The sequence below is a fragment of the Vanacampus margaritifer genome, chromosome 1, assembly GCF_051991255.1.
Source record: "Vanacampus margaritifer isolate UIUO_Vmar chromosome 1, RoL_Vmar_1.0, whole genome shotgun sequence".
Lineage (NCBI taxonomy): Eukaryota > Metazoa > Chordata > Actinopteri > Syngnathiformes > Syngnathidae > Vanacampus > Vanacampus margaritifer.
In genome coordinates, this window is record NC_135432.1 from 36,684,126 (window position 1) to 36,712,120 (window position 27,995).

Here is a 27,995-nt window from a genome sequence, read left to right on the forward strand (position 1 = left end):
TGACCGGACAAATTATCTGAAAATAATTTTCCAGCCCACCCAAATACTGTATATGTATTAAATAATTTTATTTCATTTCCGGGGTAGAATTGAATGATCATTTTAACTAAGGGTGTAACCGAGATAAGCAGATGTGACCAGCATCCTGGGGATATAAAAAATATATTTTTTCAAAATATGGCTTAGATCATTGTTTTAAGAAGGTGACCTTATATTACTGCCTGGGGTTAAATGAGACACTATATTGAACTATAAATTATAACGTAAATTATTTTAATAAATAATTTAATAATAATTTTGATCAGGAAGTTACTACATGACTAGGAACAATAGTTCGCAGTGTAACGTTAGTAGAATGTTTCGAGACGGATATGTTTTCGCACGTTTGTCCATCATGCGTTTCCTGGAGACGCTTTTCGGCGCGTTATGTTGAACAACACCGACATTAAGTAACTATGACAAGTACATCAATATCCGGTTAAGCATTTCAATATAAATCATTAACCAATTCTCTGTTAACCTGACCCTTATTCTTGAACTTGCAAGTGAATGTTATTAATGTTAAGATTTTTAGCTATTTAAAGTGTTTTATAGTTGTCATTATTGAATTGATAAATGACGTTATTTGAAGAGCGTACATATCTATTATCTATTATTTTGAAGATCTTGCTTCAGATGTGGGCGAATTCTTTCTTCTTTACGCGAACTTGATTTACCGTAACAAAATGGCGTTGCTAGTAATGGGTGATTGAAAGCCTGTCCGCGGTATACACTGTGACATTTATTCACAATATACACCGCACGAAACGTTATTCTCGGATAGAATGGCAACCCTAGATCAGAAATCACCCAACGTTCTTCTCCAGAGCCTCTGCTGCAGAATTACGGGGAAAAGCGAAGGTACATTAGCATAACTCTGAATCCAAACCTCATTCAAATGTATGATTTTGTTCACATCATCCCTCACTTAATGTAAATATTTGGTTGTATTCTTTGTCAACACTTGGCACATTCATTTGTCGCTTTCTTTTCAGACATCACACATTCTGACAACATTCTATTCGTTTCACCCTGCAGACGTTGGGTGTCCACAGTGTGCCTACTGATGGGATGCGCAGAGAAACCACTATTATTAAAACGAGTGATTCCATATTAGTGTTTTCCCCCCGCCCCTAATCAGGCCTTCAATTCTTCAAGTACTGTACGCACAAACAAACCTTACTTTAAACCTGGGAAATCGCGGCTATTAGCCAGTGGTCTGTGTTGTGTCCCACGCATTTGGGTAGTTGTCAAGATACCGGTGTTCTGTATATGGCTTTTCTTTGTTGGGAAACCCACAGACCGCTACATTTGTTTTGTGCACGCAAGTGGAAAATTTGCATTATTTGAGCAAATGCGCACAGCAATAACTAAAAATCACAATGAAATATAAACATAAAATAACAATACTATTTGTATGTAATATATTAGGGAGCAGACAATGTGACTACTGTTTTCTATGCCTTACTCATCACTGTTTCTTTTTCTGGCCAGCTGAAGTTGCCCAACAGTTCCAGTATGCAGTGCGAGTCATTGGCAGTAACTACGCTCCCACTATTGAACGGGATGAATTCCTAGTGACGGAGAAGATCAAGAAAGAATGTAAGTCACGGTTTCGCAAAATCCGTCTGCTAATAACACAGCAACGTTTCTCATTTTAACTTCAATGTGCCGTCTCTACCGCTGTCAAGTGCTTTTTAGACATGCTTCCTAGTGTAATAAAGCTTTTTACGTTGCACTCTACAGAAAATGCTGAAACACTATAAGTCAATTCCCAGTCGTCCCATTAAAGTTACCTTGGTTGTACCATTAGTTGAAAAACAATCAATCAAAGTGCTTGTTTAAAAATAGCACTCAATTTACAGCTTGACATGTTTATTGACTACACATTGTCTGGCAGGCTTCAAAGTAATGTTGTATTACAACATGCAAAGTCTGAGCAGATTTTTAAATGATGAGCAAAGTTAAAGGCAGTTTCCACTTTCTAGCCATGCTGTGTATGTATGTTTACCCCTTAAGGTATAAACTTGTTTCTTACGCTCTACAGTGCTGAAGCAGCGGCGTGAGGCAGATGCTGCTCTTTTCTCGGAGCTGCATAGAAAACTGCAGACACAGGTTGGTACTGTTTCCTGTCACACTCAGAACCGAGCACCTTTAGTTTCAACCCACCCATTTTTCAAGTGAGCATAAATATTGGAACAGACATTATTAAATTAACTTAAAGCTAATCTCTGTGACAATTTGGACAAAAATATCTTTGCAATAGCTTGTTATTTGACTATTCGTGAACGCAACATCTTCTAATTAGTAGATTAACACCTTAGCTGTTTATAATGGCTAATCCTGCAAGCCACTGGCCAATAGTTTTTAGACTGGATTCGGGTTTGAATTTCCCGCCCTCTGTCTGGTATGTGAGTTATGTCTGCATTGTGTATCTGAAAAAGAGTGTGTGCAGTTTCAATTTTTGTCAACAGGTGGCAGTAGCGATTCTAAATAGATTTTTTTGTGTTCAGTACATTTAACTCAATGCGTTGTTTTTTTCACAAAGCACTTTAGAAACAACCATTGTTGCACACAAAGTGCTGTACATGGATCACCGGGCAATTGTGTAGGGGTGGAGGAGCTCGGAGAGGTGGGGCCACACCATTTATATTTTAAATATTTGAAAAAAAAAATCTTGAAAAAGGAAAACAGCCCTTTCACGGATTTCTAAAGAACATGCATGACCTATTACTGCCCACACTTCTCATCTCACATATAATGTTCCATTTGCATTATTATAGTCGTGTTTTTAGGGCGAGTGACACCGTTTGAAATGTCATAGTAATTTTGACACATCAACATGGAGAGCCCCTTGGAATTTTGGCCTAGGTTGAAATGGCCATTCCAACCAGACTCAGCATTTTGACAGACATTTAGGTGGCACTTCAAAACATTTTCACAATAAGAACACAAGGAGTCACTTTTTTTGTTGCATTAAGTTGGTAGTTGTGCAAGGGTTAGTTACCAACTGTCAATTGTTGCGGTTGTCCATTTCTGTCTAGTTCAGCCGACTGAAGTCTGTTATGACATAATATATAACTTTTCATTTTTTATTCACGGTTTTGACTGTCTTTTATGTTTGACAGGGTGTTCTGAAGCATCGCTGGTCTGTCCTCTACTTGCTTCTCAGCCTCTCGGAAGATCCTCGCAAGCCCTCCAGCAGGGTGTGACTAGTTCTTTTCTGGCTCTTCTTTGCTTGATGAAGTGCTATAGTGCAAGTATAACAAGTCTGCTTTCCAGGTTGGAAACTACGGGGCTCTGTTTGCCCAGGCCCTACCTAGAGATGCACACTCCACTCCTTTCTACTGTGCGCGGCCCCAGAGTCTGGCCCTGGGCTATGGGGAGAGGAGCAGCGGCTTGATAGCCAGCATGGGCACCAGTGGGATCTCAAGTCTAGGAGTATACACACTTAACGGACCCACACCAACACCGCAGTCACTTTTGGCAGGGTGAGGCTGTGCAGACAAATCAATCAGACAAATGACTGATTTTTTTCATGGACACACATTTAAGCCCCTATGTCATCATATATTCAGCTCAGATTGTTTATCCGCTGGTGAACTCTGTGGAATGCCGTGGAAAAAAGTATTTGCCACCTTCCCAAATTTGTATTTTTGCACAGTTACGGAACTTTCCCCACTTTGATGTTAAAAATCATGAATCAAATGTAAAGACCAGAAAAAGATAAGAAGCTCTTGTTTATTACATAGTTACTTGTGAAAACTGACGAGTAAAAACTACATACTACATGTCTATCTTATGCAGGATCAGAAGACCATTACAATCGGTAGTTATCCAAAAGAATAAAGCAGCAGTTACAGGTTGCTTTTGGTAAACTTTGCCTGTGGTCACCAAAACTGCAATTAAGTCTTTCAAAAAAAAAAAAAAAAACTAATGGCGATATCTGGGTGTTTTAGACAACCTCCTCAGTCTGCGTCAGGTGTTGCTCCGCCTCTGGTGTCTCGACTTGCCTGGGCTCTTCCTGCAAGCTCCTCCCCCTCCTCAGCTGTGGGCACCGCCACCATCCGGCCACCTCTTGGACCTTCGCCTCCCACCACCAGAGCAGTCCGCCTTAGGCTGGATGGCGATGCAGCCGGTGGGTTCCCATATGAGGCAGTAGAGTTGGGTTGACGGTAGGGGTGTTAGAAAAAATCGATTTGGCAATATATTGCAATATTACAGCGCGCAATTCTCAAATCGATTCAATTTGCGACCAAATCTATTTTTAAACATACATTTTTCATGGGATTATTCAACAAAACGTCTTACTTGGGGTTAGGATTCACATATTAAGCATGGAAGAATGTTATATTAATGGAACATTAAGCCTAATATTTTATTTCAGTGCTGTTCAGACATAAGACAGACTGCAACCTGTTTGGTAAATGAAGTGGCTCAGTTGTAAGCCTAAATTTTCAGATAAATAAATACATTGTCATACAAATCTTATAGTCTTCATGTACAAGTTTACTGATTAGTATTTTCTAAATTTGAGTTAAAAAAAAAAATCTCAATAATCAATTTATAGATTAGTATCGGGATTAATCGAATCGAATCGTGACCTATGAATCGAATCGCCAGGTACTAGGCAATTCACACCCCTAGTTGACGGTATTCAAACTTTGACACCATTTTGCTGTCTGCTCATCTCATTTTTTGATTCATACATGTAAATACCGTCACTAATAAACTTATATTGTATCTTGCGCTGACCACCGGCAATCTGCCTAGTAATCAATGGTTACAGATCCGTTTACTGTGTGTTCCGGTTACATTTGTAATAATCTGTGTGATGGAGTGCCTTGTCTGTAAGTCTCTGATTGGCGCATGCTATCTTTGGCTGAAGTGTGCAGCTGATGTGAGCGCACGACATGCGCTCTTTTTACCCTCTTTGTTCCTCCCGTTGTGGGTGTTGAGGTTACACACTAGACACCTACGCGACACACAAGCATACAGCCACATGCACTCACACACAGACTAAATGCTCACCTGCGTGTTACCATCCATCTTGGGTTGACGTATGTCCATGGACGAAACCGAGGTACTTCCTGATTTTTCGTATAAATAGCGCTCTGTGGCGTGCTTCTGGAGGTCATATGAATATAGATTGAACTACAGTATAATAGTAGGTGGTAATACCAATTTTTGGACTTGGCGACAAACTCATCTGTTTGCAGCAGTCATTTTTTGGGAGGAACCAATGTGCTTGAGTCTAGAGTTGGCCATCTTGTCTCATTCTGTCTAATGGGTGGTCATTTGACTGTCACGTGACTAATGGACCCGCCTATTAATATACTACTATGTTATAGTAATTATAGTAATACCAATTGAAAACACAACTGCAAATTTCTTTTTTCTTTTTTTTTTTAATGACGGTGTTGGAAGTGACACTGTTGCTATTTTTAGACACCCCGGGATGCCGCATCACCGTAATACCGTCCAATCCTGTCAGGCAGTTTGATTAATTTCACTGGATAATGTGGGACTATTTTGTGCAGACAGTTTCATTGAAAGGGAAGTTTAACCCAAAATGTTCTATACAATAATATGCTCTATGTCTCCCTACTAGTCTAAACACAGCATTCAGATTAATATTGTGTTTGTGGAATATGAATCTACCCATTTTTATCCATCTCTCTTGGGAGGGGGGGGGGGGGGGTCTATGTTGCGTCCTGCTGTGGACTGAAAATGACGTCACAGTTGCTCAGGTCTCAGAAAACGACCAATCACAGCTCAGCTTGCAAGTGTCACATGAGTGAACTCAAAAAACAGGTGAGCCATGATTGCTCATTACCTGAGCCCTGAGCAACTCTGATGTCATTTTCAGTTGACAGAAAGTGGCAAAATGGCCGCCCCTGAGATGGATGAAAACAAGTGAATTTTGCTGCTAATTCACATTCTACAAACCCAATCTTAATCAGAATGTGATTTTTAGGCTTGTGGGACTGCATATTATATAATGAAAATTTTGGGGTTGACTTTTTAAAAGGGACCCGCTGGCTTCTGCCTCTCAAGGTGAACTGCAACCCACACGTAAATCTTCTGCTTTTATTTCTCTATCCTTTGGCTTCTATAGGTGAGGTGAGCGAGGCGGCGCTGGTGCGGGACATCCTGTACGTATTCCAGGGGATCGATGGCAAGTTCATCAAGATGAGCACCCAAGATAATTGTTACAGAATAGACGGCAAGGTACCTTATGCCGTTCCAAGAGGATGAACACTATACCGTGAAGACCCAGTTTAGTGCATATCTGAGGCCGACCCAGCTCAAGTTTTTGACTGAGCAGCTTTTGGAATGAATGTTGATAGTCTGCAACACTTGATAGCCACACAGCACAGCAGATGATTTCATATCCAGACAATATGAATTGATCGTAACGCTTCAACAAATCAATAGGGAGCCCTTTGGCAAAAAGCCACATTGTCCTTGGCCCGTCAATTTCTCATATATGCTCTTACTGTTCATGTAAAAATGTAAGATATGACCTGGCCATTTTGTAGTACTGTTTTCTCATGTCATACCCTTGCACCTCACCAGGTGATGGTGAGCAAATCCCTGAGGGACACCAGCAGTAGACTGGCGGAGCTAGGCTGGCTCCACAATAAAGTCCGCAAGTACACAGACGCCAGAAGCCTCGACCGGGCCTTCGGACTAGTTGGCCAGGTGTGGTTTTGTGATGCTAATAGCGGATTTGCGGTTGACCTCGATTGAATCCACACACCAATGCAATTTGTGTTACATCTTTCCTCCCCCGGCCCAGAGCTTTTGTGCATCGCTCCACCAAGAACTGAAGGAATACTACAGACTCCTGTCTGTCCTTCACTCTCAGGTATGAAAGCCGATTCTTACGCTTGTTTTGCTAACACTGTTAGCTCACATTATTCTGTTTGCTGACATGCGTGCACATTGTAGATGCAGGTAGAAGATGACCAAGGGGTCAACCTGTGCACAGAGAGCAATCTGACCCTCAGAAGGCTCCTGGTGTGGATGTATGACCCCAAAGTCCGTCTCAAAACACTTGCCGCCCTCGTCGACTTCTGTCAAGGTAACTTTGGCGTGTGGATTGCGCTGTGAATCAGTCCTATTTGGGGCTTTTGGTATGTAAAGTTTCATTGTGTCTCTGACAGGCCGGAAAGGTGGCGAGCTGGCCTCAGCTGTTCACGCCTATGGGAAAACGGGAGACCCACAGATGAGGGCACTGGTGCAACACATCCTCAGCCTGGTGTCACACCCCATCCTTAACTTCTTGTATCGGTGGATCTATGATGGAGAGCTTGAAGACACTTACCATGAGGTGCATCCACAAACAACTGGGAAAGTAGATTAAATTGTGCAATAATTAACAATGATTATGTCTGTACATGTTTGTAGTTCTTTGTGGCGTCAGATCCAAACGTGAAAACTGATCGCCTGTGGCACGACAAGTACTCTCTCAGGAAATCAATGATCCCTTCATTCATCGCCATGGACCAGGCTTGCAAGGTATGCTCGGGTGTGTTTCAAATGCCCGTCTTACACCGAGAGGAACTTTCATCCTCGGGCAGTTATGTTGTCACCAGTCGCTTCTCATTGACTGTCCCTGCAGGTTCTCCTAATTGGTAAATCCATCAACTTCCTGCACCAGGTTTGTCATGACCGAACGCCGCCAGGCAAAATCACACCAGCGTCCAATTCCACAGATACACCCAAAGACGGTAAGAGTTGTTTGGAGACATTGATATTTTTCTATTGATACATACAGGTGGGTGTAAGTGATCAATGCTCTTCCCGCTCACTGTCCTTGCCTTCTCTATCAATGACGCACACTTACTGCTAATGACACCATCATTGGCATTTGCCGCTTTTACTGTCTGTGTTGAAGGACATAGCTTGTCCCTCATCAGACATCTCAACACCAAACTGCTAACAAAAGAAGCCAACCTAGCACATTTATTAAGATGACAAAGTACAGCTCTTATTATTATTATTTTGTTAGTTTTTATTTAATTATGCAAGCGGGGTATTCGTGACACAATATATTTATTATTGTGGTTGTATTTAACTGTGAACTGCATCATACAGGTGTTTCAAATAATTATATTTCAGAAATAGAATTGTTGTTTAATATGATTGAGCAGGGTGTTTTGTTGCCCAGGTGCATCTTATTAAATTGATTATTCAAACAATAAATAATGCTGAACCTCATGTTCTTGATATTTTTAATTTTTGATAATAATACATGTTTCAATGCATGTATAAAAGATCCACTATCCTAACCCAACAACAAAGGTTTGGAAGTAAACAACAAAATAACCACCATCTGTAATTTTCTGAACAGCACACCAAGATTAAGTACAAAAATCAACTCACTCAAAATGTTAATATTATTGAAGTACTATGCTTGTCTTGCATATCATTTCAAAAAACAAATCCACACAAAAGTATTAGGCCTGCTCATGGTGTAGTGTAGGGCAATATAAGTAAGCACGACTAATCCATGTCTGCCAGTTTAAAATGATGCATATTCGCAGTTTGGCACCTGCAAATTTGCATATATGATTTTTTCCCCCCGTATTATGTTTTTTTCCTCCACATTTCCCACCATTTTTGTGAAAACCCTCAATTGAATGTTTATGAGTGTTTTGCGAAGATTTTTTTAAACCCCCCCTTATTTTTTTGGTTTATCTATCTATTTATCTCTTAATCAAGGGGTCCACTCATAGTGTGGTCAGGAGCCACGTATGGCCCATGTGCTGCCAGTTGCCCATCCCTGACATAAAACAAGAAAGAACGTTACATATAGGCAAAGGGCAGAAGAAGCGTGTCAACCAAATAAGGTGCTAGCCACATTTGGTATTGTGTGCCTTGATAAAAGGGACTCGTCGTGATTATTGGCGATCAAGGGCGTTCAGTTCCAATGGGAATCTTTCACACTTTCAATAATTGAAATGACATTGCCATGGTTATATTTCAGTTGCCGCAGTTGCAATGTATCATTTGATTAGTGGTGAGATTAATACCTCAATCAATACTGAGCAATATTATCTTTGATTGTGACGAAGCTCTTGTACAGTATGTACTGCAGGTTGATCTAATTAGTGGCGTGGGTGAATGTGTGCATTTGAAAGGCTATGTTTGTATTTTAAGCATTTCAAACAAGCCTGCCTTCTCTCTTGTAGCAGCAGAACTGCTGTCAGACCTGGAGGGGGCATTTCAGGAGAAAATTGACGCCGCCTACTTTGACACCAGTAAATACCTGCTGGACGTCCTCAACCGGAACTACCTGCTGCTGGAGCACCTGCAGGCCATGAGGAGATACCTGCTGTTGGGCCAGGGGGACTTCATCAGACACCTCATGGATCTGCTCAAGTAACCAGCTTCTAATACTTGTTCTTCTAATACTCATGGAGACATTTAGTGGGATTCAGTTGGACAGCTGCAGTTTTTCCAAGTTCTTGCATTCTTCCAACCATTTTTGGTAGACCAGAACTGGCGAGACCGGCCACCACTTTATACCAACATAATTTAACGGGTATCTTGGAGACTGCCGTGAGAGCAACCAACGCCCAGTATGACAACGTGGAGATCCTCAAGCGGCTGGACGTGCGACTGCTCGAAGTGTCTCCTGGTGATACTGGCTGGGATGTATTCAGCCTCGACTACCACGTTGATGGACCGATTGCTACGGTAAAAAAACACAGACACACACAGCTGTTGACACATGTTTGCGTGTCTTGCTTGTGTGTTCATAAACGTGTGTATAACAGGTGTTTACCAGGGAATGTATGGGCCACTACCTACGTGTTTTTAACTTCTTGTGGAGGGCCAAAAGAATGGAGTACATACTAACTGACATCTGGAAAGGACAGATGTGTAACGCCAAGCTGCTCAAAACAATGCCAGGTTTGTAAACACAACAAAACATTTGGAAAAGGGCCCGACCGATTAATCGGCCACAGATTATAAATGGCCAATTATTGGCCTTCAAACATCGGCCAAAACAATAGGACGATTATTTACCCCTTAAAACATTAGCGAAGAAAACTGAAGTTTCCGACGCTGTGAAAGTACCCTGAATGCACCATTTTGCTTGCGTAGCATTAGCAACTAGTAAGTGTGTAGCGTATGTTATTGTGGTTATTCTGCTGTCGCTAAGCGTCCTTTAAGCTGTTTAATGACATCCCAGTTGGAGTTAACTGTAAAATTAAACACACGACAATAAGAATAACATTCACTGAATATCTAAATACAAAACATGCTTCGTTTTTAAAACATTGCTAGCCTAGCGCTAATGCTAAAGGCGAAGAAAGCTCCCATTCAAATGCTAACAGGTAGTTAGCATCCACTTTGGTTGTGTTTTTCCTTCACACATTTTGTGGAAACACATACCTACAGGTAAGATAACACTACGCAAAGGCACAAATTCTTCCCAATGTGTGAAAAACGAGTTATTTTAATAGAATTCAGTCTGTACTCACTGTAAATGTGTACAGCATGGATGCATGGCACCACACTGCTACCAAGAGGCCTAAACACACAGGAACAGTCATTATTTGTTCTTACTGTTTTTTAAGTTGCTATTATTTTAGTTTATTCTATTCTTGTTTCACTTTCTTATTGTTTTATTCTTGTCCTTTCGAGTTGTATTTAAATAATAATTTTATGCATTAAATATATATTTTTAAATAATCGGTAATCTGTATTTTTTTTCCTGCCAAAAATTGGTATCGGTATCGGCCTCAAAAAAAGCATATCGGTCGGGGCCTAGTTTGAAAAGCATCTTACTTTAACATCCTTTACAAAGTGCTCGCTTCGCTTACAGAGCTGTCCGGCGTGCTGCATCAGTGCCACATCCTGGCGTCCGAGATGGTCCACTTCATCCATCAAATGCAGTACTACATCACCTTCGAGGTCAGGCCATTAGCGAAGCTATTGCAGTCATGTTGTTAATTGGGCCTTTTAAGTCAAGATTAGTCCACCGACTACGGACCCCTGTGGACTGTCCTGAGGTGTGAGCGTTATTAATAGGGCAGAGGCTTTCCATTTCAATCTTCTTTCATGTCTTTGGTAGGTGTTGGAGTGTTCCTGGGATGAGCTATGGAATAAAGTACAGCAAGCACAGGACCTCGATCACATCATTGCTGCCCATGAAGTATTCCTCGACACCATCATCTCCAGATGCTTGCTGGACAATAACAGCAGGGTAACATAATAGTACTGTATGTGGAAAGTATGTCGTTGCTAAAAGAATTACTGACTGTAATCCCCCCACCTTTTTGAAGTCTCTTTTGAACCAACTGAGGGCCATCTTTGACCAAATTATCGAGTTCCAGAATGCTCAGGACGCCTTATACCGCTCTGCGCTGGAGGAACTGGCCCTCCAGTTGCAGTTTGAGGAGAAGAAGCAGCAGAACGAGGAGGAGGTGAGACAGCCAAGGGAGAGAAAGCAACAAAAATAACTGAAACCAAGTTTGTGTTTCAGGGTCAGTGGGGGGTGACGGCTGAACAGGAAGCCGAGGAGAAGAGGAGGATTCGGGAGTTTCAGGAAACCATACCAAAGATGTGCTCCCAACTCCGCATCCTCACACACTTCTACCAGGTAACCCACATATTGCCCCCACCCGCTTGTCCGTCCCCTCCGTCACGTTCTCGCTGCTCTTCTCAGAGTATCGTCCAGCAGTTCCTGGTGCTGCTGACCACCAGCTCGGATGAGAGTCTTCGTTTCCTCAGCTTCAGACTTGACTTCAATGAACATTACAGGTGAGACGAGTGAGACGGAACAATTGGTCCCACCGAGGAATCAACACGCTGCTCCTCATTTTGTACTCAGGGCCAGAGAACCAAGGCTGCGAGCATCACTAGGAGCCACACGGGGGCGACGGATGTCCAATATCTGACCTCGACTCACTGGAACATTTTGTCGGACGTCACAGACCAGACCACCAGCACGTCATTCCAAGATAATGTCATGCCTTGGTGGAGTTCTTTTGCGCTCAACAATCTAACATTAGTGGGAGCCAAATGATGACAATTCAGTGGAATCAGCTCTCGGAAACGATCAAACGGCCTTACTGTTGACAGAACTTCATATGCCCCAACACACGTGTATTGGCTATATGCATGAATGTATATGACATTTATTCCTTACTGTTGTTATCAAGACAAATTCAGCCCATTTCATTACAGTTATCACGTTCTACAAAGCGGGTTGTCGCTGTGGTGACGAGTAGCAGCGTGAGGGTCATCTTATTCGGCAACACTTGAGTAATCAGGACAGACTGTTACATTTGTCACAATCAGACTGGAGTCACACTAAGACACATATGAAGCATTTTCATTCCGTATGGCCGTTCGGATTCATTCTAATCGGATGAAATTGCTCCATGAAAACATGGCTCATCGTTAGTGGCTTGTAACTTATAAGGAAAAAAGGCTTGGGTGTATGTATGTTAACTCCATTGTGACCCAAACACTTCAGGGACAGGTTGTCACATGAGTGGAGTAGATGTTTATCTCTGCAAAACAAGATTAAAGAATATTGAGATTCTAAAATACATGAAAGTGGCAGAGAGAAAAATATCTCATTATGCAACAAAAGACATTCAGGATATGCACAAGACTGAGAAAGAGACAAGTTGCTGAAGGTTCCAAACAAAACAAAATGTCTTAGTATTTAAATAGATCACGTAATGATCTGAATGACCTGGGAGCATCCAGTTCAAGCACTGATTGATCACAACAGACTCCAAACACCAATTCAATCAATCTGAAACTGTAAATGTGCTCAGATTGAAGGTGAAGAGGTGATCTTCTAGTTACATTTTGTATGTACAAAGTATATTGACAAGCTCATGTTTGCCCTTGTGTGAATATTTTAAAAATTAACTTGATTGACAATGACTAAAAAGACTAACGTGTGTTCTTAATATTAAGTGAAAGTCAGCTAATAATTAACTTGACCTCAGATCAAAAAAATATCAGCCATAAAGTTCTGCTGGGTTAATTATCTTATTTTTTATTTTAATGAGTGAAATAGTTTTTTCCCTGGCATTTGTCATATTAAAACTGATTTGTACTGCGCGTGTAAATAGGTGACGTGGCACTGAAACTGCTTTGTTCCTGTCCTTTACATTGCACATCCTATAATGTGGCAACTTAATAGAACTAAAGCAACGCAATGCGCGTTCATTAAAGTCATGTTTTTTTTTTGTTTTTTGGGGTTTTTTTTAAGGATTCTTCAGACTATTCATATGTACTGCCACCTTGGTACACAATTTAACATCAATGTGCTAATGTAATGCTCATTGAGCAACAGTTAGCTGCCCATCATTGCCGCTCACATAAAACGCCACCAGGGGAAGCTGTTTCTCTGAATCGACTTGATCCCTCACACGCGCACGCGAGAACACAAAAACAATAATGACCTGTTAGCCTAATTCTGCCATTCTGCGAGGGACCTGGAAGAACAAGCATCTTGTGTGGCAATAATTTATTAAGTGCAATTTTAAAAATAATTCTAACAGCCTTTTTCTGATATTTCCTTGGTTGGGTGTTTAAGTTGATGTTTTTGGCAGGCAGAGAAGCCTTCAGATATTCACTATGAGCTTTGACTAACATTTTAAGGTGCACCTTAAAATAACTGCCGTCATGTCAAAAGCTGACATTTAATGGCATTTCCTTTGGCAGACTTGTGTCTGAGAATTTGATCAAACAGGCGTATTGCTCTTTGGTTGAGCTGACTCTCAGTCGCACAGCAGACTTAAGCAACTGTTTCGTACAGTGGATTACAAAATGTATACACCCGTTTGTGTGTTATGGGCTAGGTTTTTATTTAAAAAAAAAAAACGTGGCACACACACACACGCACGTGTTTTTTTGCCCGCAGGTTTGGCTTTATAGAGGATCTCAGGGACAGATGCGCGCACTGTTAATTGGACATTTGCATTTGTGGGCTTTTCAATGAGGGTAATTAGATGTGTAGATTGAACCCAAGGATTCATGAGGCAGAAGTGATAATCAGCTCCCTACTTGTGAAAAGTGTGACGTCATCATGCCAGTATGGAGTAACGTGGTCATGGATTCAATTCATATTTGCCTTCATTCCATTCCATTTTGAATGAACAAACAACCGTATGTGTCTGGCTTCATCCTTTCGGCAATGTACTTGCCTACCTTCAAAAAGCTGTATTGGACCTTTTTGGGCAGTTGTGGCTATTAGGCTAGCTGGTGAAGTGTCACTGCTAAACAAGCAATGCACACCTCCTACCCATGTATAGAAAAAACAAACAGACCCACAGTTGTCACATAAATAGTTTGAATCGAACCAAAGTAAAAAAAAATTAAGAAAATCGCACATTGCTTTTGAATTGTGACTGACCAGAATTATTTAAAATTGAAACAAATTCATAAAACAGGCGTGGACAAAAATCCTGTCGATGATTTATTTTCAGGGTTTGGTCGTCTCACATGAAGTCCACTTGGGCTCAAACAACTACAGCTGATACAATGTGACACTGATGTGACCTTAACCTAGCAGTTCACCTTTAATTTCTTTGGAAGTTCGTGTTATCCGTCTCATCAATTTGTAGCCTCATTCAAGGAAATTGGCTACAATCATGTAATTTTAATTTAACTCTTTGACTGCCAAAAACGTTAAATAACGTTTAGTAAAATCCTACGGAGGAGCGCCAGAGATGTTAAAAGACGTTCACCAAGTTTTTTGTTTTTTTTTTGGGAAACGGGTGGAGGAAAGCCTTGGCCAGCTGTGTTGAAAGTATCAAGCAGATCTAGTTAGTATAATGACTATTTTTGGCCCCTAGATGGCAGCGATGACTCTCTTTGGACAAGATTGGGTAGGCGTCAGTAGAAGACGTGAGGCGGAGCTAGAGTGTTGAGGGGACAATGGCTGAGGAAGCCATAATGGCGACCGGTTGCAAGCAGCACACGCTTGAGCATTTTTTTCAAAGACAAAAAGCATCGACCAATGCTAAAGAGCACATTGATGACGACGATGATGATGAAGGTGACTCCGAGGTTGACGCCGAAGTTGGAAGCGTTGACGCGGCGGCTATGATCACGTCATAAAGCCTCACCGGCTAGCGATGCTAACGCCGGAAAACGAGGAGTACAACCGAGCACTTCTGCTCAGGAGGACGTTCAATCGGACGACGAAGAGTGCTACGAGTCCAATGCATATTCATCGGAGGAGTGGGTACAGTCTGATCACGGAGAAGACACTGGTTATGTACTACGATGCCACCATGAATGGAGCGGATAAGATGGATCAACCACCCGGTTACCATAGGAACTGAAGGACAATGAGGAAGCCAGACGTAACACCACCGTAACGTCACCGTATCATAATCCTGAGAGTAGACTTGATGGCAACATGGCCAAACACACACTGCAGTATATACGTGCTATTCCCCGGAAAAAAAAGCCAGCAAGAAAGTGTAGCGTCTGCACGCTAAGGGGCCATCGCAGTAAAATTAATCTGTTGTGCAAATCCTGCTGCGTCCACTTGCACGCAGGGGAGTGTTACAAAAAGAAAAACTGTATTTGAAACATCCACACAATTGTAAATAGTACCACGGTTGCACACATTTGTAAATAGTTTGCCAAATTGTTTTGTCAAATTGTTACACTGTTGAATGTAAATAAACGTATTTTGCTATCAAAAAACACTTTTTCATTGTTGGTGGTAGTGTTTTACAGAAGTAAAGCACTGTTTAGGTGTTTGTGGCATCATTCATGGAAAAAAAAAGTTGTCAAATTCACTAGAGTGCATGAAATAATATCGTTTCACAAAAAGCTTGATTTCTCCGTATTTTGTTTCAAAACAGAGCATTTGGGTGAAACTAACTATTTTCTATTGTTGATTACTGAAAAACGGAATAAGGTAGAAACAAACTTTTTCTTCTGATGAAAGATGAGAGTTCAATCTTTCATTTGGTAGTATGTGTGTTTCCATAGTCCAAACACAAAATTTTCTGTGGCCCTTGAAAGATCAGTCAAAATGCTTAAATCGGCTGGCACTGACGGCATCCCTTTTCTGAAAACGTCTGGCAGTCAAAGAGTTAAATATGTGCAATTGTATTCACACAAGAACATCAAGCTGCTTATAACTTTTACCTTTAATGCGCTTGTCTATAATTTCCTTTCTAATCTCCCAAGACAACTCTCTCCTTCGCTTCCTCAGGTCCATTTTTAGTGTGGTACACACCATGTCATTAAACAGCACAGTGACTGCTTGTCACCCTGGAAATAGATCGACTGACTGATTACAGGTTTTAACACCTCAGATGCTAAATAAAGGACACGTTGGTTGAACATAAGGGCTGGGTATCGATTCTTATTTCCTCAATCGATTCGATTTCAATTCACAAGAGTTCCATTCAATTCAATTTTTTTCTGCTTCGATTCACTTCGATTCAATCCAATATCCATTACTTTGGGCACATCATTTCTTCTTAAATATCAAGGACATGGTAGAAACTCTACAAGCATTAAATTCCAAATTAAATTTTGCGTGGGGAGTAACTGGTTGAATTATTTAGTTTATTAATGAAAGTGTTATAAACACGTGTTACACAAACGTCCCCATCAAGTTTCCCTCGTCTGAGTCTTTTCTCCCTCGTCTCCGTGACGCCATCCCTGTCACCGTCCTGTTGTCAAGTCCTCTTCAAGTGTTCCCTTGTCCTGCAAAGTTCTCCACGTCCAGTAATGCTTCCCACATTCTGCTACAGTCAAGCCAACCTTTTCTTGTCTTGTCCTGTCAGGGCTACCAGCCTCCTCTCGCCGAGTCCCCGTCTTCCCCACCAGCCTCCTTATGACATTTCTATGGAAAAATCTGCATGTGCGAGTACTCAAGACGTCCAGCATTCACCCACAATCTCCAAGTGTCTTGCCAGAACCTGAAGGTGGGATTCAAACCTCCAACCTTGAGGCGGATGAGCAAATCACCCATACCCCACATCTCTGGGGATAAATATATTGGTTCCAAATTCCTTCAGCCTCTTGCGTGTGACACAAACATCAATCAAATGTTTGCCTCTACTGCCAGTTACCAAGGTCACCAAGTCCCCCCCCCAAAAAAAAGTGTTTTAAAAAAATATATATTTTGAGTCTTGGAACTGCAGTCGACATTGATCTCTTCGTCTCGCTGATTTCCTTTTGTCCATTTCCTCCTTCCTTGCTTGAAAAATGGGCACGCAGAAATACATCAACCGGTTTTCAGGGGGAGGGGACCCGAAAGAAGTGTCTTTCCTGTTTCTTTTATTAGCACAGTGGCTTCAAAGACACTTCAAACACAGTGGGAGGAAACCGCTCGATATGGCATTTTTATGAACCAAACGATATGCTGGGCTGTTCTGTCCTCATAGGGGAAAAGAAATACAGTAGCATCTCGATGTGCATGTTTACGTCCTTACAATTTATTAACCCGTTAGATGTCCTAAGATGCTTTCACAGCAATAGGCCGAAATATATCACATCACAAACGCTACATCCCAATACATTTGAACATTACAGAAGAGACTATTTCAAAAGCTCAGCTCAACAAGTGGAACTCATATTAAATGGATTCATTTAACACAAAGGAAATTATTTTCAGAAGGCTAATTTCTCTGCAGTTTGTATATCAAAAATTATTTTGATAATTTGTGGGAATGCAGCATTCCTACATAGATATTTTTCTATATTATGCACGGCCCACGTTTTTTTTTCTCATATGTCGAGTGGTGGATTGTGTGCATGTGTTGGTGCTCTTCCCTGAGCACTAATTACCGCATTGGCTTCAGATGAGCCAGCTCAATAAAAACCTTTTGTTGCCTCCAGTCAGGGAGCTGGGTGGCTGTTTGCTTGTCCTCTTGTGTGTGTGTGTGTGTGTGTGTGTGTGCGTGCGTGCGTGCGCGTGCGTGCGTGCGCGCTTGTTTGTTTGTTTGTTTGCTTGCTTGCTTGTTTTTTTTTTTTGTTCCAGCACCCAGTCCCACGCAGTCTCTATGCCTCTTTCGTTTGTTTTGTGGTTAGTCCGCTGTCTTTTATGTAGTGAACCGTTCGCCATCATTAGTCTCTCTGCTTATCATCCATGACTCATTAGTGTTTGCCATAACAGTAGTTTCACCATTTGTGTAGTCAGTATTCACTCGGGTGTCACTTTGACAGTTGTGACTTTGGGAGCAGTGGCTCCATTCCATTTCGTTTGCCGTGAAGTGTAGTGTCTGTGTGTACGTGTTGTCGCGTGTCCTCCCCATATCCACCCGTATGTGCCCACTTTTCCACCCCTCCCCTCCTCCATGTGTGCTACCCGCGCCACAACATCAATGGACTATATGCCACGGAGGAGGTGGGACTTCCGGGTTTCACCCATCAACTTTGTTTCTGTTTCCGGTTTGCGAGGTGAGGGCCGTGTCCCAGTACTTGCGCTTCCATCTTTGTGCCCCTCGGTTGCGCGTTCCCGTCGACGGTGGCGAGGCTGCAAGTGTGTAGTGTCTGTGTCAGTGTCCGAAGCATTTCAGATAGCTGAGACGCCCTCTCGCCGATGAGCGGGGGCGCAGGGGTGGGGGTGCGAGTGTTGGAACGCGACCAGCATGGCCGGAAACGGCGTTGATGTGCAAAACCTGGAAGTCGAAAGTCTGTGGCATCTACCCCATTACGTGCCACCCGGCGAGTAACAATTTCTTTCTTTATTTTTTTTCACTCAACAAAAAAGAAACAAAAAAACAAACTGCCACGAAACAACGTGGGCCGTAACACTATATTCAAAATTCTTTCGGCGTCATACCCAATATTCACGACAAATACATACAATGTCACAGCTGCTTCATGACAGCAATAGCCCAGTGGCTAGTGCGGCGGCGCCTTGACCTATAAACACGAGGCTTAGACTGGATGATTTTCAACTTTTCTTATTTATTAATTTATTATTCATCTACAATTGATAAGTTGTCATTTCACACAATGTGTCTTTCTAATCTTTCTAATTTAATATGCAATGACACATTTACTGGCACAGCAAGACATCCTTTCACTACCATTTCACAACACTTCAATGATGACAGCAAGTCCTCTGTGGGTCGTGCTACCGAGCTTTGACCAGTAAACACAAGGCGACAGTTCGAATCCCACCTTAGACAAATTGCAGCTCAAGTTTTCTATTTATTAATTTATCATTCAATTACAATTAGTAATTGGTCATTTTCACATCATTTAGATTTCAATTTACTTCATAAGTATTCCGCATGCATTCAAATCTTAGCATTCAGCATTCCCACGCAATTTCTCCAGAAATTGCACTTAGTCTAGTTTCTCTACAGGTTTTGCTTAGTTATAAGCAGTAATCAACATATAATAAATAAAACATCTTTCTCTTTGTGTAATGACTGCAGTATGAGCTCCACATTTTTCAGTTTAACATTTCTGTAATACATTTTGCAGCGTTCTACTTTATTGAGATGTGTATAAGGATATATGATGTATGAGTGCCAATGCAAAACATTTTCTCATCAGCTTTGCAATGCAATGGGCATATTCACTTGTTGTGTGTAACATTTTATTTTAATTATCTGTGCCCCCCACACCACCCCCAAGGCAATTCCAGATATCATAATTTACAGCTTGTTGGAGGTTGATCATTCCAGATCAAAGCTATTTCTCCGTCTAAGTAGGAGGAACATGCGCCAATCCATCCTCAGCGAGACTTAGCTGATGCTTTTACGGTTGCCATGGTACCAAACAAGCATCTCCGGTGCCGGGCAGAAGCAGGCCCTGATTGGTTAATCAGTATTCAAACAGTGTGTTTGCTGGGTGGCACACAGCTTAACCAGTATGTGTGTGTGTGTGTGTGTGTGTGTGTTTGTGTGTGCGTGTGTGTGCACATGCACCAAATGTCACTTATCACCTGAGAGATAAATGATTGCTTTCTCACCTCCCATCTCCACATTTCTCTTTCTTCATCAGTCTTCCAGTGTGAAGGGAAGGATAGGTGATAGATGGAGGCGAGGGAGGGTGACTGGAGGAGAAAGATAGAAAGAGGCAATGGACAGGTAAAAGGGGGAACATGGGCCGTCACGGAAAGAGCGCCTTAGTCAGTACAAAGCAGGACTTTTGTATGGAGACATTCTTTGCCAATCTGTTCCCTAAATTGATTAATTTACTATTAAACTCTGACAATTGTTAGTGGTGAGTCTGTTTAGCTTCCACAAGCTCTTCGTCTGCCAGGACAATCCTACACAGGATATCTGGAGAGATCCAAAGCGCTTCATGGGTCGTATACACTACACGTTAGCATGAGCAGCTAGCTTCATTGTGTGAGCAATCAACGCTAAGAACTGTCAATCAATAGTTTCACAGTTTTGTGCAATAAGAGCTGCCGGTGAATGGCGTTGCAATGTCACAACTGTAACGGCCAAACGGTCAAAAATGTCCTTTAGTACCATATTTGAGCTTTCACAACCAAAATATACATTTCCAATAAGTGAGACTTATAGCCGGTCTGCCACCTTTGCCAAGTCATACCAATAAAGTTCATATTGTTGCTGTCCTGTGAAAAACATTTATGTCCATGTATTTATATATATTTACATTCTTAGGATGCCTGTATTGCCTTATGTCAATTTATTTATTTATTTATTCATTCATACATTTTTGTGATGTCTGCATTGCCCTCTTGTTTCCGTTTTACGATCAGGAACTAGAAATTAAAATGAGAAAAATGCCACAAATTTATGCTATTTTAAGGCAAAAAAATCAACAACTGCTATATTAAGATGTATTAGTCTTTCTCTAAAATCTGTTGTAGTTTTTTTTTGGGGTGGAATTTTTTTGTACTAAAAGTACTAATGGTATCAGTGCTTGGTATTGGTGTCAGTAACTACTTGAGTTGAGTACTGGTATTGGTCTGGGAAAAAAAAAGGTGATATCAAATTTCCCTAATATATGGTATATTGTAATTTACAATAATACTAACCTATATTTCTAATTGTATATGCACCTTTGGATTAAATCGAGAAGATAGGATAGTCTGTGTTGTCTAAATGCACCAGAACTTTCACAACAAAAAATATAAAATGGCACCCATGGCTGCCGCTTAAGTTAACGGTATCAATGCACTAATACGTAACTAGAATTTTTATATGTACTTGTGGATGACAATTCAAAGCATGGCGACTCGTTTGTGGAATTGCAGAGTACAGTGAATAAATAGAACCATCAGCCTCTAAAATATTCACTCTTGTTTTATTTCTCACCCATTTTCCTGTCTTTGTATTATAATATAGCTTCAGCAGACAGATCAATTGTTTCTTCCTTTACAATCACGGCATCTTTGTAGTTCATTGATTAGTAATAATAATAATAATAATAATAATACAATCAAATACAGCAATATTTGTCAAACCACAAAACATTGTTTTCCAATAAGACCAGTGAGTGTTGCAATGTGGAGATTTACATGTGTGAGGGCTTTAAACAATCCTGTTGCTGCGCGGAAACCTTATTTTCCACATTCAGGCTTGTGTGTATAGATCTGACGAGTTCCTGAGGTGACAAACATCCCCCCAATATTGGTCAAAATCACCACTGGAAGACACAGTTGAATATCTTCCGTATATGTTACCACATGGCAACAGCCCAAAGGGACGTGACAGACAGGATAGTGAAAGGGCATGCCAGTGTGTGTGTGTGTATACGAGCACATGGAAGTGTGTCTGTTTTCTTTGATGATAATGAAGCAGACAGACGCCCCAAGCTCGCAACGCCACCTGAAACTCTGAAAATGTGTGTGGTGGATGAAGAACAACCTGATTGAATAAAATAAACCACAAACATGGCAAAGTGAAATATGTTGCCCTATATGTGCTTATTGTGACAAGTATTTAGGAACAAAATGTAAATGACGTAATATCATCTGTGACAATTCCAGTGAGAAGCAGGAGTGTAGCAACGCAGCTCAATTCCAAGTCCAGATAAAGAGTCTCTCTAGTTTTAGGAAGTGTAATGGGAAAAAAAACTAAAAACTTACAATTAAAACATTTCAAAAAATTTAAAACTGTACTTTGATTATGAAAAATTACAGGGTTTTTTTACGATAACAAATTTTCTGTTATTTCACAGTATTTTCTGGCGCCCCAGCTGCGGGAAAATTACCGTTTTTTAACGGATTTTTTTTATTTACAGTGTATTTCTCATTAGATGTATTTTCAAAATAAATGTTAATATAATAAATGCTACCATCTATAGTAAATTACAGAAATTGTAGTTATTTTCACTTTTTTGTCAATTCACAAAGAAATTATGGTAAAAATTTTACTGTTAATTTCTCAGTAAATATATATTTTTTCCCCATTTTTTTTTTAGGGTTTTAAAGTTGAAGTGTACATTTTATTCCATTAAATAACAAATATTTGCGAAATTACGATACATTTGTGAACGTATTTTAACAATCAATCAATATATGTATTTCTAATGGATTTTTTTTTGTAAAAACAGAAAAAAGCTGTAAAATACAAAGACAAATTCTGTTACATTACAGTTTTTACACTACATCTTTCTTCGTTGTGCTTTGCTAAAGCTAATTACTCGATGACATAATTGACAGGTGAGCATGATTCAGTAGCCATGTGTGTTTAAAGTCATGCATCATGATTGGCTGCTCGTTAGCCTATCTGAACGTGTGCAAATGTGTAATGTATTTTTTGTATGTGTGATTTGTTAAATGGACACATTAGTGTATTGACAGGAAACACAAAAATAACTTCAAGCAAGTCACGCTTTCTTTCTTTCTATAAATCTTTTATTTCATATTGTTCTAATCTGAGTGTATACAATAAGTTGGACACAAACTGTACAATATTTGCATATTATGGATGTTAGAGAAACTGAAAGACAGTCAGCACTCATCACATTTTGCTACCAACTTACTGTAACAGTACAGGTTTAACACTGGTGAGATGCTGGACATCAGCTTGCTTTAATTACTGCTCGTTCAATCTTACCTAACCCTAAAACAAAAATACATTAAAGACAACAAATAGATACAAAAAAAAAGAGACTCCATCCAACAGACTGTAAAGCATCTCGACCGGTGCAAATCAGTAGCAGAAACGTACTTTATCAGGGGTGGGCAAATTGATGTGCTCAGGGGTCACATTTAATGTTTGTTTTTTTAAATGGATGACATTTTTACAAGTTAAAGTGTATGTAAAATAATTCATTTGAATAATAAAATAATAATCATGTTTTCAATTGTTTATTTATCCAACCATTTCCTACACAACTCATCCTCATGAGGGTCACCGGTGACCTGGAGCCATGAAAAACAATTTTTTTTTACAAGATGTGAATTGAAAAGTAAAATAAATATGAATAAATATTATTTTAATGCGGGGGAAATCATCTGATTTAATGAAACAAATGTGACAAGGCTCTCGATGATGTAAATGCTTAGTAGGCTGGATTAAAAAAAAAAGACTTTACCCAGCCCTTGGCTATATGCTGCTTTATATTCATGACATATTTCTTACATGAACACATGCATTAGCCCCCCCGCCCACCTTTTGTACAACACGTGCAACAAGTGGAAAGAGTCCAAGCAGTAAGCAACGGAGTGGACCAAAGGATGCTTGTATGTATGTAGTAAGGCGTTCTTCTGTTCCTAGAACAGAGTGAACCTGAAGGAGACAGGCTACATCACGAGCACAGTTCGAACCGTCACATGCCCTTGTGTCACTAAAACGTGCCCACACTGCTGACTAGCTACGGCTGCACGTCCACGCTACAACAGCGGCATAAGTGAATGGAAATGAAAAGATGTCCAGGTTTGTCATGATTGCCCCCTGCCCATTCAAGCTTAGGGCTCATAATTGTAGCTTTGGTGCTATAGGCAGGTTGACTATGGAGATGCTCACCTTAATTGGGATGTGTGATTAGCAACCTGAAAGACCCTGTTATGTCTGCTTCTTTGGTCAGCGGCCCGGGGAATTATTCTTCAACATGTGTGAGAGATCTTCAAAAGCAGCATTCCCCCAGGTGCCAACCCAACAAGCTGATGATTGATTATTCAGTGCTGAAGTGCACAGTGAAGAACGTTCCTTCCCAATATAAAGCAAGTACTGCATGATGACCACAATGCATCACACCAGGCTTACTCCAATACGTATATATGTGCACCATGAATCAGGGTTTGGGTTCCAATGATAGTCAGCTCGAACTTTGGAAAAAATAAAAATAAAAAAAAAAGAGAAAAAAAAGTCACAACTGGAAGAAAGGGACACTTTTTTTTCCTTTTTTTTTTTAAAGAGCTCATCTGTCATAAACTGTGTGATCTCTGTGGTGGTTCTTCCCCAAACTCTCCCAGTGGGATCAAATGACAACAGACATGATTGTCAGGGCTTGTTTTCTGATCGTTTCCTAGCAACCTTTATAGCGCGACACGAGTGCTACAATACACGCAAAAGATCCACATTTCATCTACAAAAGACAAGCACAACACTGGCCAAAAGACTCATCAGGGACAGCCCTCACAGTGGAAAATTACAGGACCAAAGAAGCATGTGAACATTTGGTCGACAGTGGAACCTCTAAGGCGCTGGTGAAGGCAAGTCTACACACACAGCTCATTTGTTTATCATGAACTTTGATGGCAGATGATCTTTATAAACTAACCGATTTATAAAATGCGAGACAGGGTTTCCCCCTGCGCTTTAGAGGTGGCAAATCCAGGTCTAGAAAGTAAAAACCCTGCCACAGTTTGGCTTTAGCCCCTGGTGCGACACTCAACACTTCCGACAACACAGGCTAACCATCACAAATAATCTTTTATAGACATCCGATTTATTTTTTATTTAGTCCATAATTTCTAGCGGACCTTTTCTTCACTTCTTGTGTTCTCCTGGAAACCTCATGTTGACGCTGCTGCTGCTTATGTTTGCGTAAACCCCCCCAACAAAAACAATTATTCCTTTGATGCTCTCTTGATTGCGGTTTAATGTGCAAACGCAAATAGTACAACCGTAAGGGTGTTCGACTATAGAGGTTCCATTGTACAAACCAAATGGTATCGAATTAGCAATTCTACAACAACTTCCCATTGAGACGACAGCAGAAATACACTTGACACGTTGCAAGTTGACACTTTTGTGATAAGAATACTAAGCTTGCTAGGTGCAGGGCAGACGCATCATTGGAGAGCAAACCATTCAACAAGATGTTGCAGTACGAGAAATGAGGGAACGGAACACCGCATTGTCCGCTCAGTTGTTTCTGCCACTGTGAAGTAAATAAAGGTGTACGACGCCCTGTTGCTGAAGCAATAGAGCTCGCCTGAAGACACAGCCTGGTTTCTGTCTCTGTGGCTACCTTCACTGGGTGCTCATCAAAGGTGGCAAATCCAGGTCCAGAGAATAAAAACCCTCCCACAGTTTGGCTTTAGCCCCTGATGCTAGCTAGCTAGCTCCCTAGCAGGTAAATGAGCACCATAGCTAGCTAGCACCTGGGGCTAAAGCCAAACTGTGGCAGCGTTTTTAGTTTCTGGACCTGGATTTTCCACCTCTGATACTCGTTCCAGTCCGGACGGAAGAACCACTCCTGGAATGTGAGCATGTATCACACAGGTGGGCCAACTTCGGTACTCAAGGGTCACATTTGATGTTTAAAATGGACAGAATAGCCAGGTCATTTTTTGATGATCTTAAAATGGCCACCTATGCGCTCTGTCTTGCTGCAACTGACCTTTAGTCCTTGTCTCTCTAGTCTAGTGCATCCTTCCAGCAGAGGTGTGAAATCCAGGTACAGAAAGTAATAACCCTGCCACAGTTTGGCTTTAGCCTCAAGTGCTAGTTAACTAGCTCCCTAGCTAGCTCCCATGGTGCTAGTTTAGCTGCTAGGGAGCTAGCTGGCACTAAGGGCTAAAGCCAAACTTACTTTCTGGACCTGAATTTGCCACCTCTGCCCTCCAGCTCTCTAGGTGCTTTTACACTCACCACAGATCACGATGTCATCTGCAAACATCATAGTTGACGGAGTCTGACCTCATCAGTCAATCTACCATCACCATAACAAACAAGAAGAGAAACAGAGCTGACCTTAATGAAGTTTCACTTCCACCTTAAAGTCTTCTGTCACTCCAGCAGCACCACTGTCTCGCTGTTCTAACACATGTCCTGGACTGTTTTGTAATTCACCATGTAAGGCTGCTTCGAACCACAATGACTAAGACGGAGACATTTTTATGCGTGCTGTTATGATCGACATGCCCATTCTACTCCATGATTGGTGAGACTGGTGTGCCACTGCCCACCTCTTCTTTCCTAACTCTTTCACTTGCACAAACAAGACAAGTGAGATCACAGTATTCTGACCTTCGAAGGGATTGTTTATAAGCAACTGTCTACCAGTTTTGTTTACTGGCGTCTGAAGAAAAAGCCAAGGCTTCATGTGCTGAACAGATTGGAGCCATGTTGATGGTCACAGTGAGGAATCTATTTGGTTTGCTTTCATTGAGCGGAGGGTTACCCACACAAGCTGATCATGCAATATGCTGATTGAGGCTAAAATCTCAGCGCTATATTTACGGTCAAACCTTTGCCGGCTATTATCTAAAACCACGTGTTCAAAAGCGTTATCACTACAATACCTTTGTGTCACATATCAATGACGTATTGTGTCTTTAACACGATTTACCCTGTTCACTTTTACCCTCCTACCTTTTAATTCAAGTTAATGGGAAGGCAGCAAGTTATGATACACTGTCAAAAATGGGAGTTCACTTCTGTCCGTCAAGGTACAATCACTGTGTGCCGTGTACAAGACTTTTATGGATGCCATGTTTTTACCATTTTTGAGGTCCAAGCAGTCAAAGTACAGCATCAAGGGTGCAAGCCATTGTACACCATTATTGTACTACTATGTCCCTTTTTCTCTGAGAGTGTCGCTTTGCGCTTTTCCCTTCAGCTACATTCTAGGTGTCCTCTGCTGTTCCATGTAAACAAACAATATTTTCGGTTCTTGCTCCATGCCAATGTGAGCAAAGTCCTTGCCAAAATTCTTGAATGGCTACATAAGGAAGAGGTGGTAGCATTCTTTAGGTGCTTGGCAGGGAAGTAGCAACTAAAATCTTTTCTGTATCTGCACAACCATGCAGCTTTGTGTTCATTAGTGTCGTTAAACCAGAACCAACAAGGAAAGAAGAAAAAGAAAAAGAAACATGCTCGACTGTCAACTATAACCAAACTAGTGAGGCGAGATACAGAACATTGTGTGCCAGATTGGATACATCTTCAGCACGCCATCATATTTCTTTCTCTTGATACTTTCAAATCCATCGCAAGGAGCGTGTGTGTCTAAGACAAACATGCCAGGCAACACAACATGATCAGAGGACGACAAGCAGGCCTCTTCGTAACAGGAAAACGCCGGTGGAGTTGACACATTTGTATCATTGTTTGTTTCATTTGAAGAATACCCGTTCATTTTCTTCCTGTTTGGCTGGCCCTTGCCCGCATCCAACATCAGTTCTATCCCATTGTGAGCAGTGGGGTGCCAGGTGCAAACTCGCGGTTGACCAGTGTCAACTTGACTTTTCTGTCGCATTTGTTGCAGAATCGCTGACTTGCTGGCCTCTGGTTGCTTGTGAATGGAAAGAGGAGGTGGGGGTGAGGAGGGGGTAGGCTATGTCTCCTCCTTGTCGGGTTTGTTGACAGGCTTTCCACCGTTCATGACCACTGGCTCGCTGGTTGTGCTTTTGGAAGGCGGGCCCCCGGCGATCTTAGGCGCCGCCTCCCCTACGTCGTGCAGTGAAGGCTCTCGGTACATTGCAACTTGAGGGGTGGGTGCGGAGTTGGCCAGGGGGGAGATGAGGATGAGGGGAGGATGGATGACATTTGCAAGGTAAATAACAAGGGAAAATGTAAGAATAGGGAGGAATGATGAAGAAAAGAAAA

At 41.3% G+C, this 27,995-nt stretch overlaps 2 protein-coding genes across 5 annotated transcripts in view; one reads left to right on the forward strand and one right to left on the reverse strand.

The window, feature by feature from the left end:
* Positions 1–721: 721 nt before the first annotated feature.
* On the forward strand, positions 722–12,948 carry tubgcp3 (tubulin gamma complex component 3). Its single transcript, XM_077552144.1, has 22 exons — positions 722–900; positions 1,534–1,641; positions 2,087–2,154; positions 3,168–3,245; positions 3,322–3,530; positions 3,999–4,177; positions 6,158–6,270; positions 6,619–6,744; positions 6,842–6,910; positions 6,994–7,126; positions 7,209–7,375; positions 7,453–7,563; positions 7,667–7,775; positions 9,240–9,429; positions 9,543–9,747; positions 9,828–9,963; positions 10,883–10,971; positions 11,132–11,263; positions 11,343–11,483; positions 11,543–11,659; positions 11,726–11,820; positions 11,891–12,948. The coding sequence occupies exons 1-22, from the start codon at positions 825–827 to the stop codon at positions 11,955–11,957; spliced, it is 2,718 nt and encodes a 905-aa protein (XP_077408270.1). The 5' UTR covers positions 722–824; the 3' UTR covers positions 11,958–12,948.
* Positions 12,949–19,740: 6,792 nt separating this feature from the next.
* LOC144039150 (fibroblast growth factor 14-like) overlaps positions 19,741–27,995 on the reverse strand; it is a 52,271-nt gene continuing 44,016 nt past the window's right edge. For 3 of the 4 annotated variants that reach the window (XM_077552157.1, XM_077552183.1, XM_077552174.1), the window contains one exon: positions 22,828–27,872. In XM_077552157.1, coding sequence (XP_077408283.1) covers positions 27,724–27,872 — 149 coding nt within the window. In that variant the 3' untranslated portion in view covers positions 22,828–27,723. Of the gene's footprint in view, positions 20,069–22,827; positions 27,873–27,995 lie in introns of those variants that run through there. The other variant, XM_077552165.1, reaches the window with a different exon arrangement.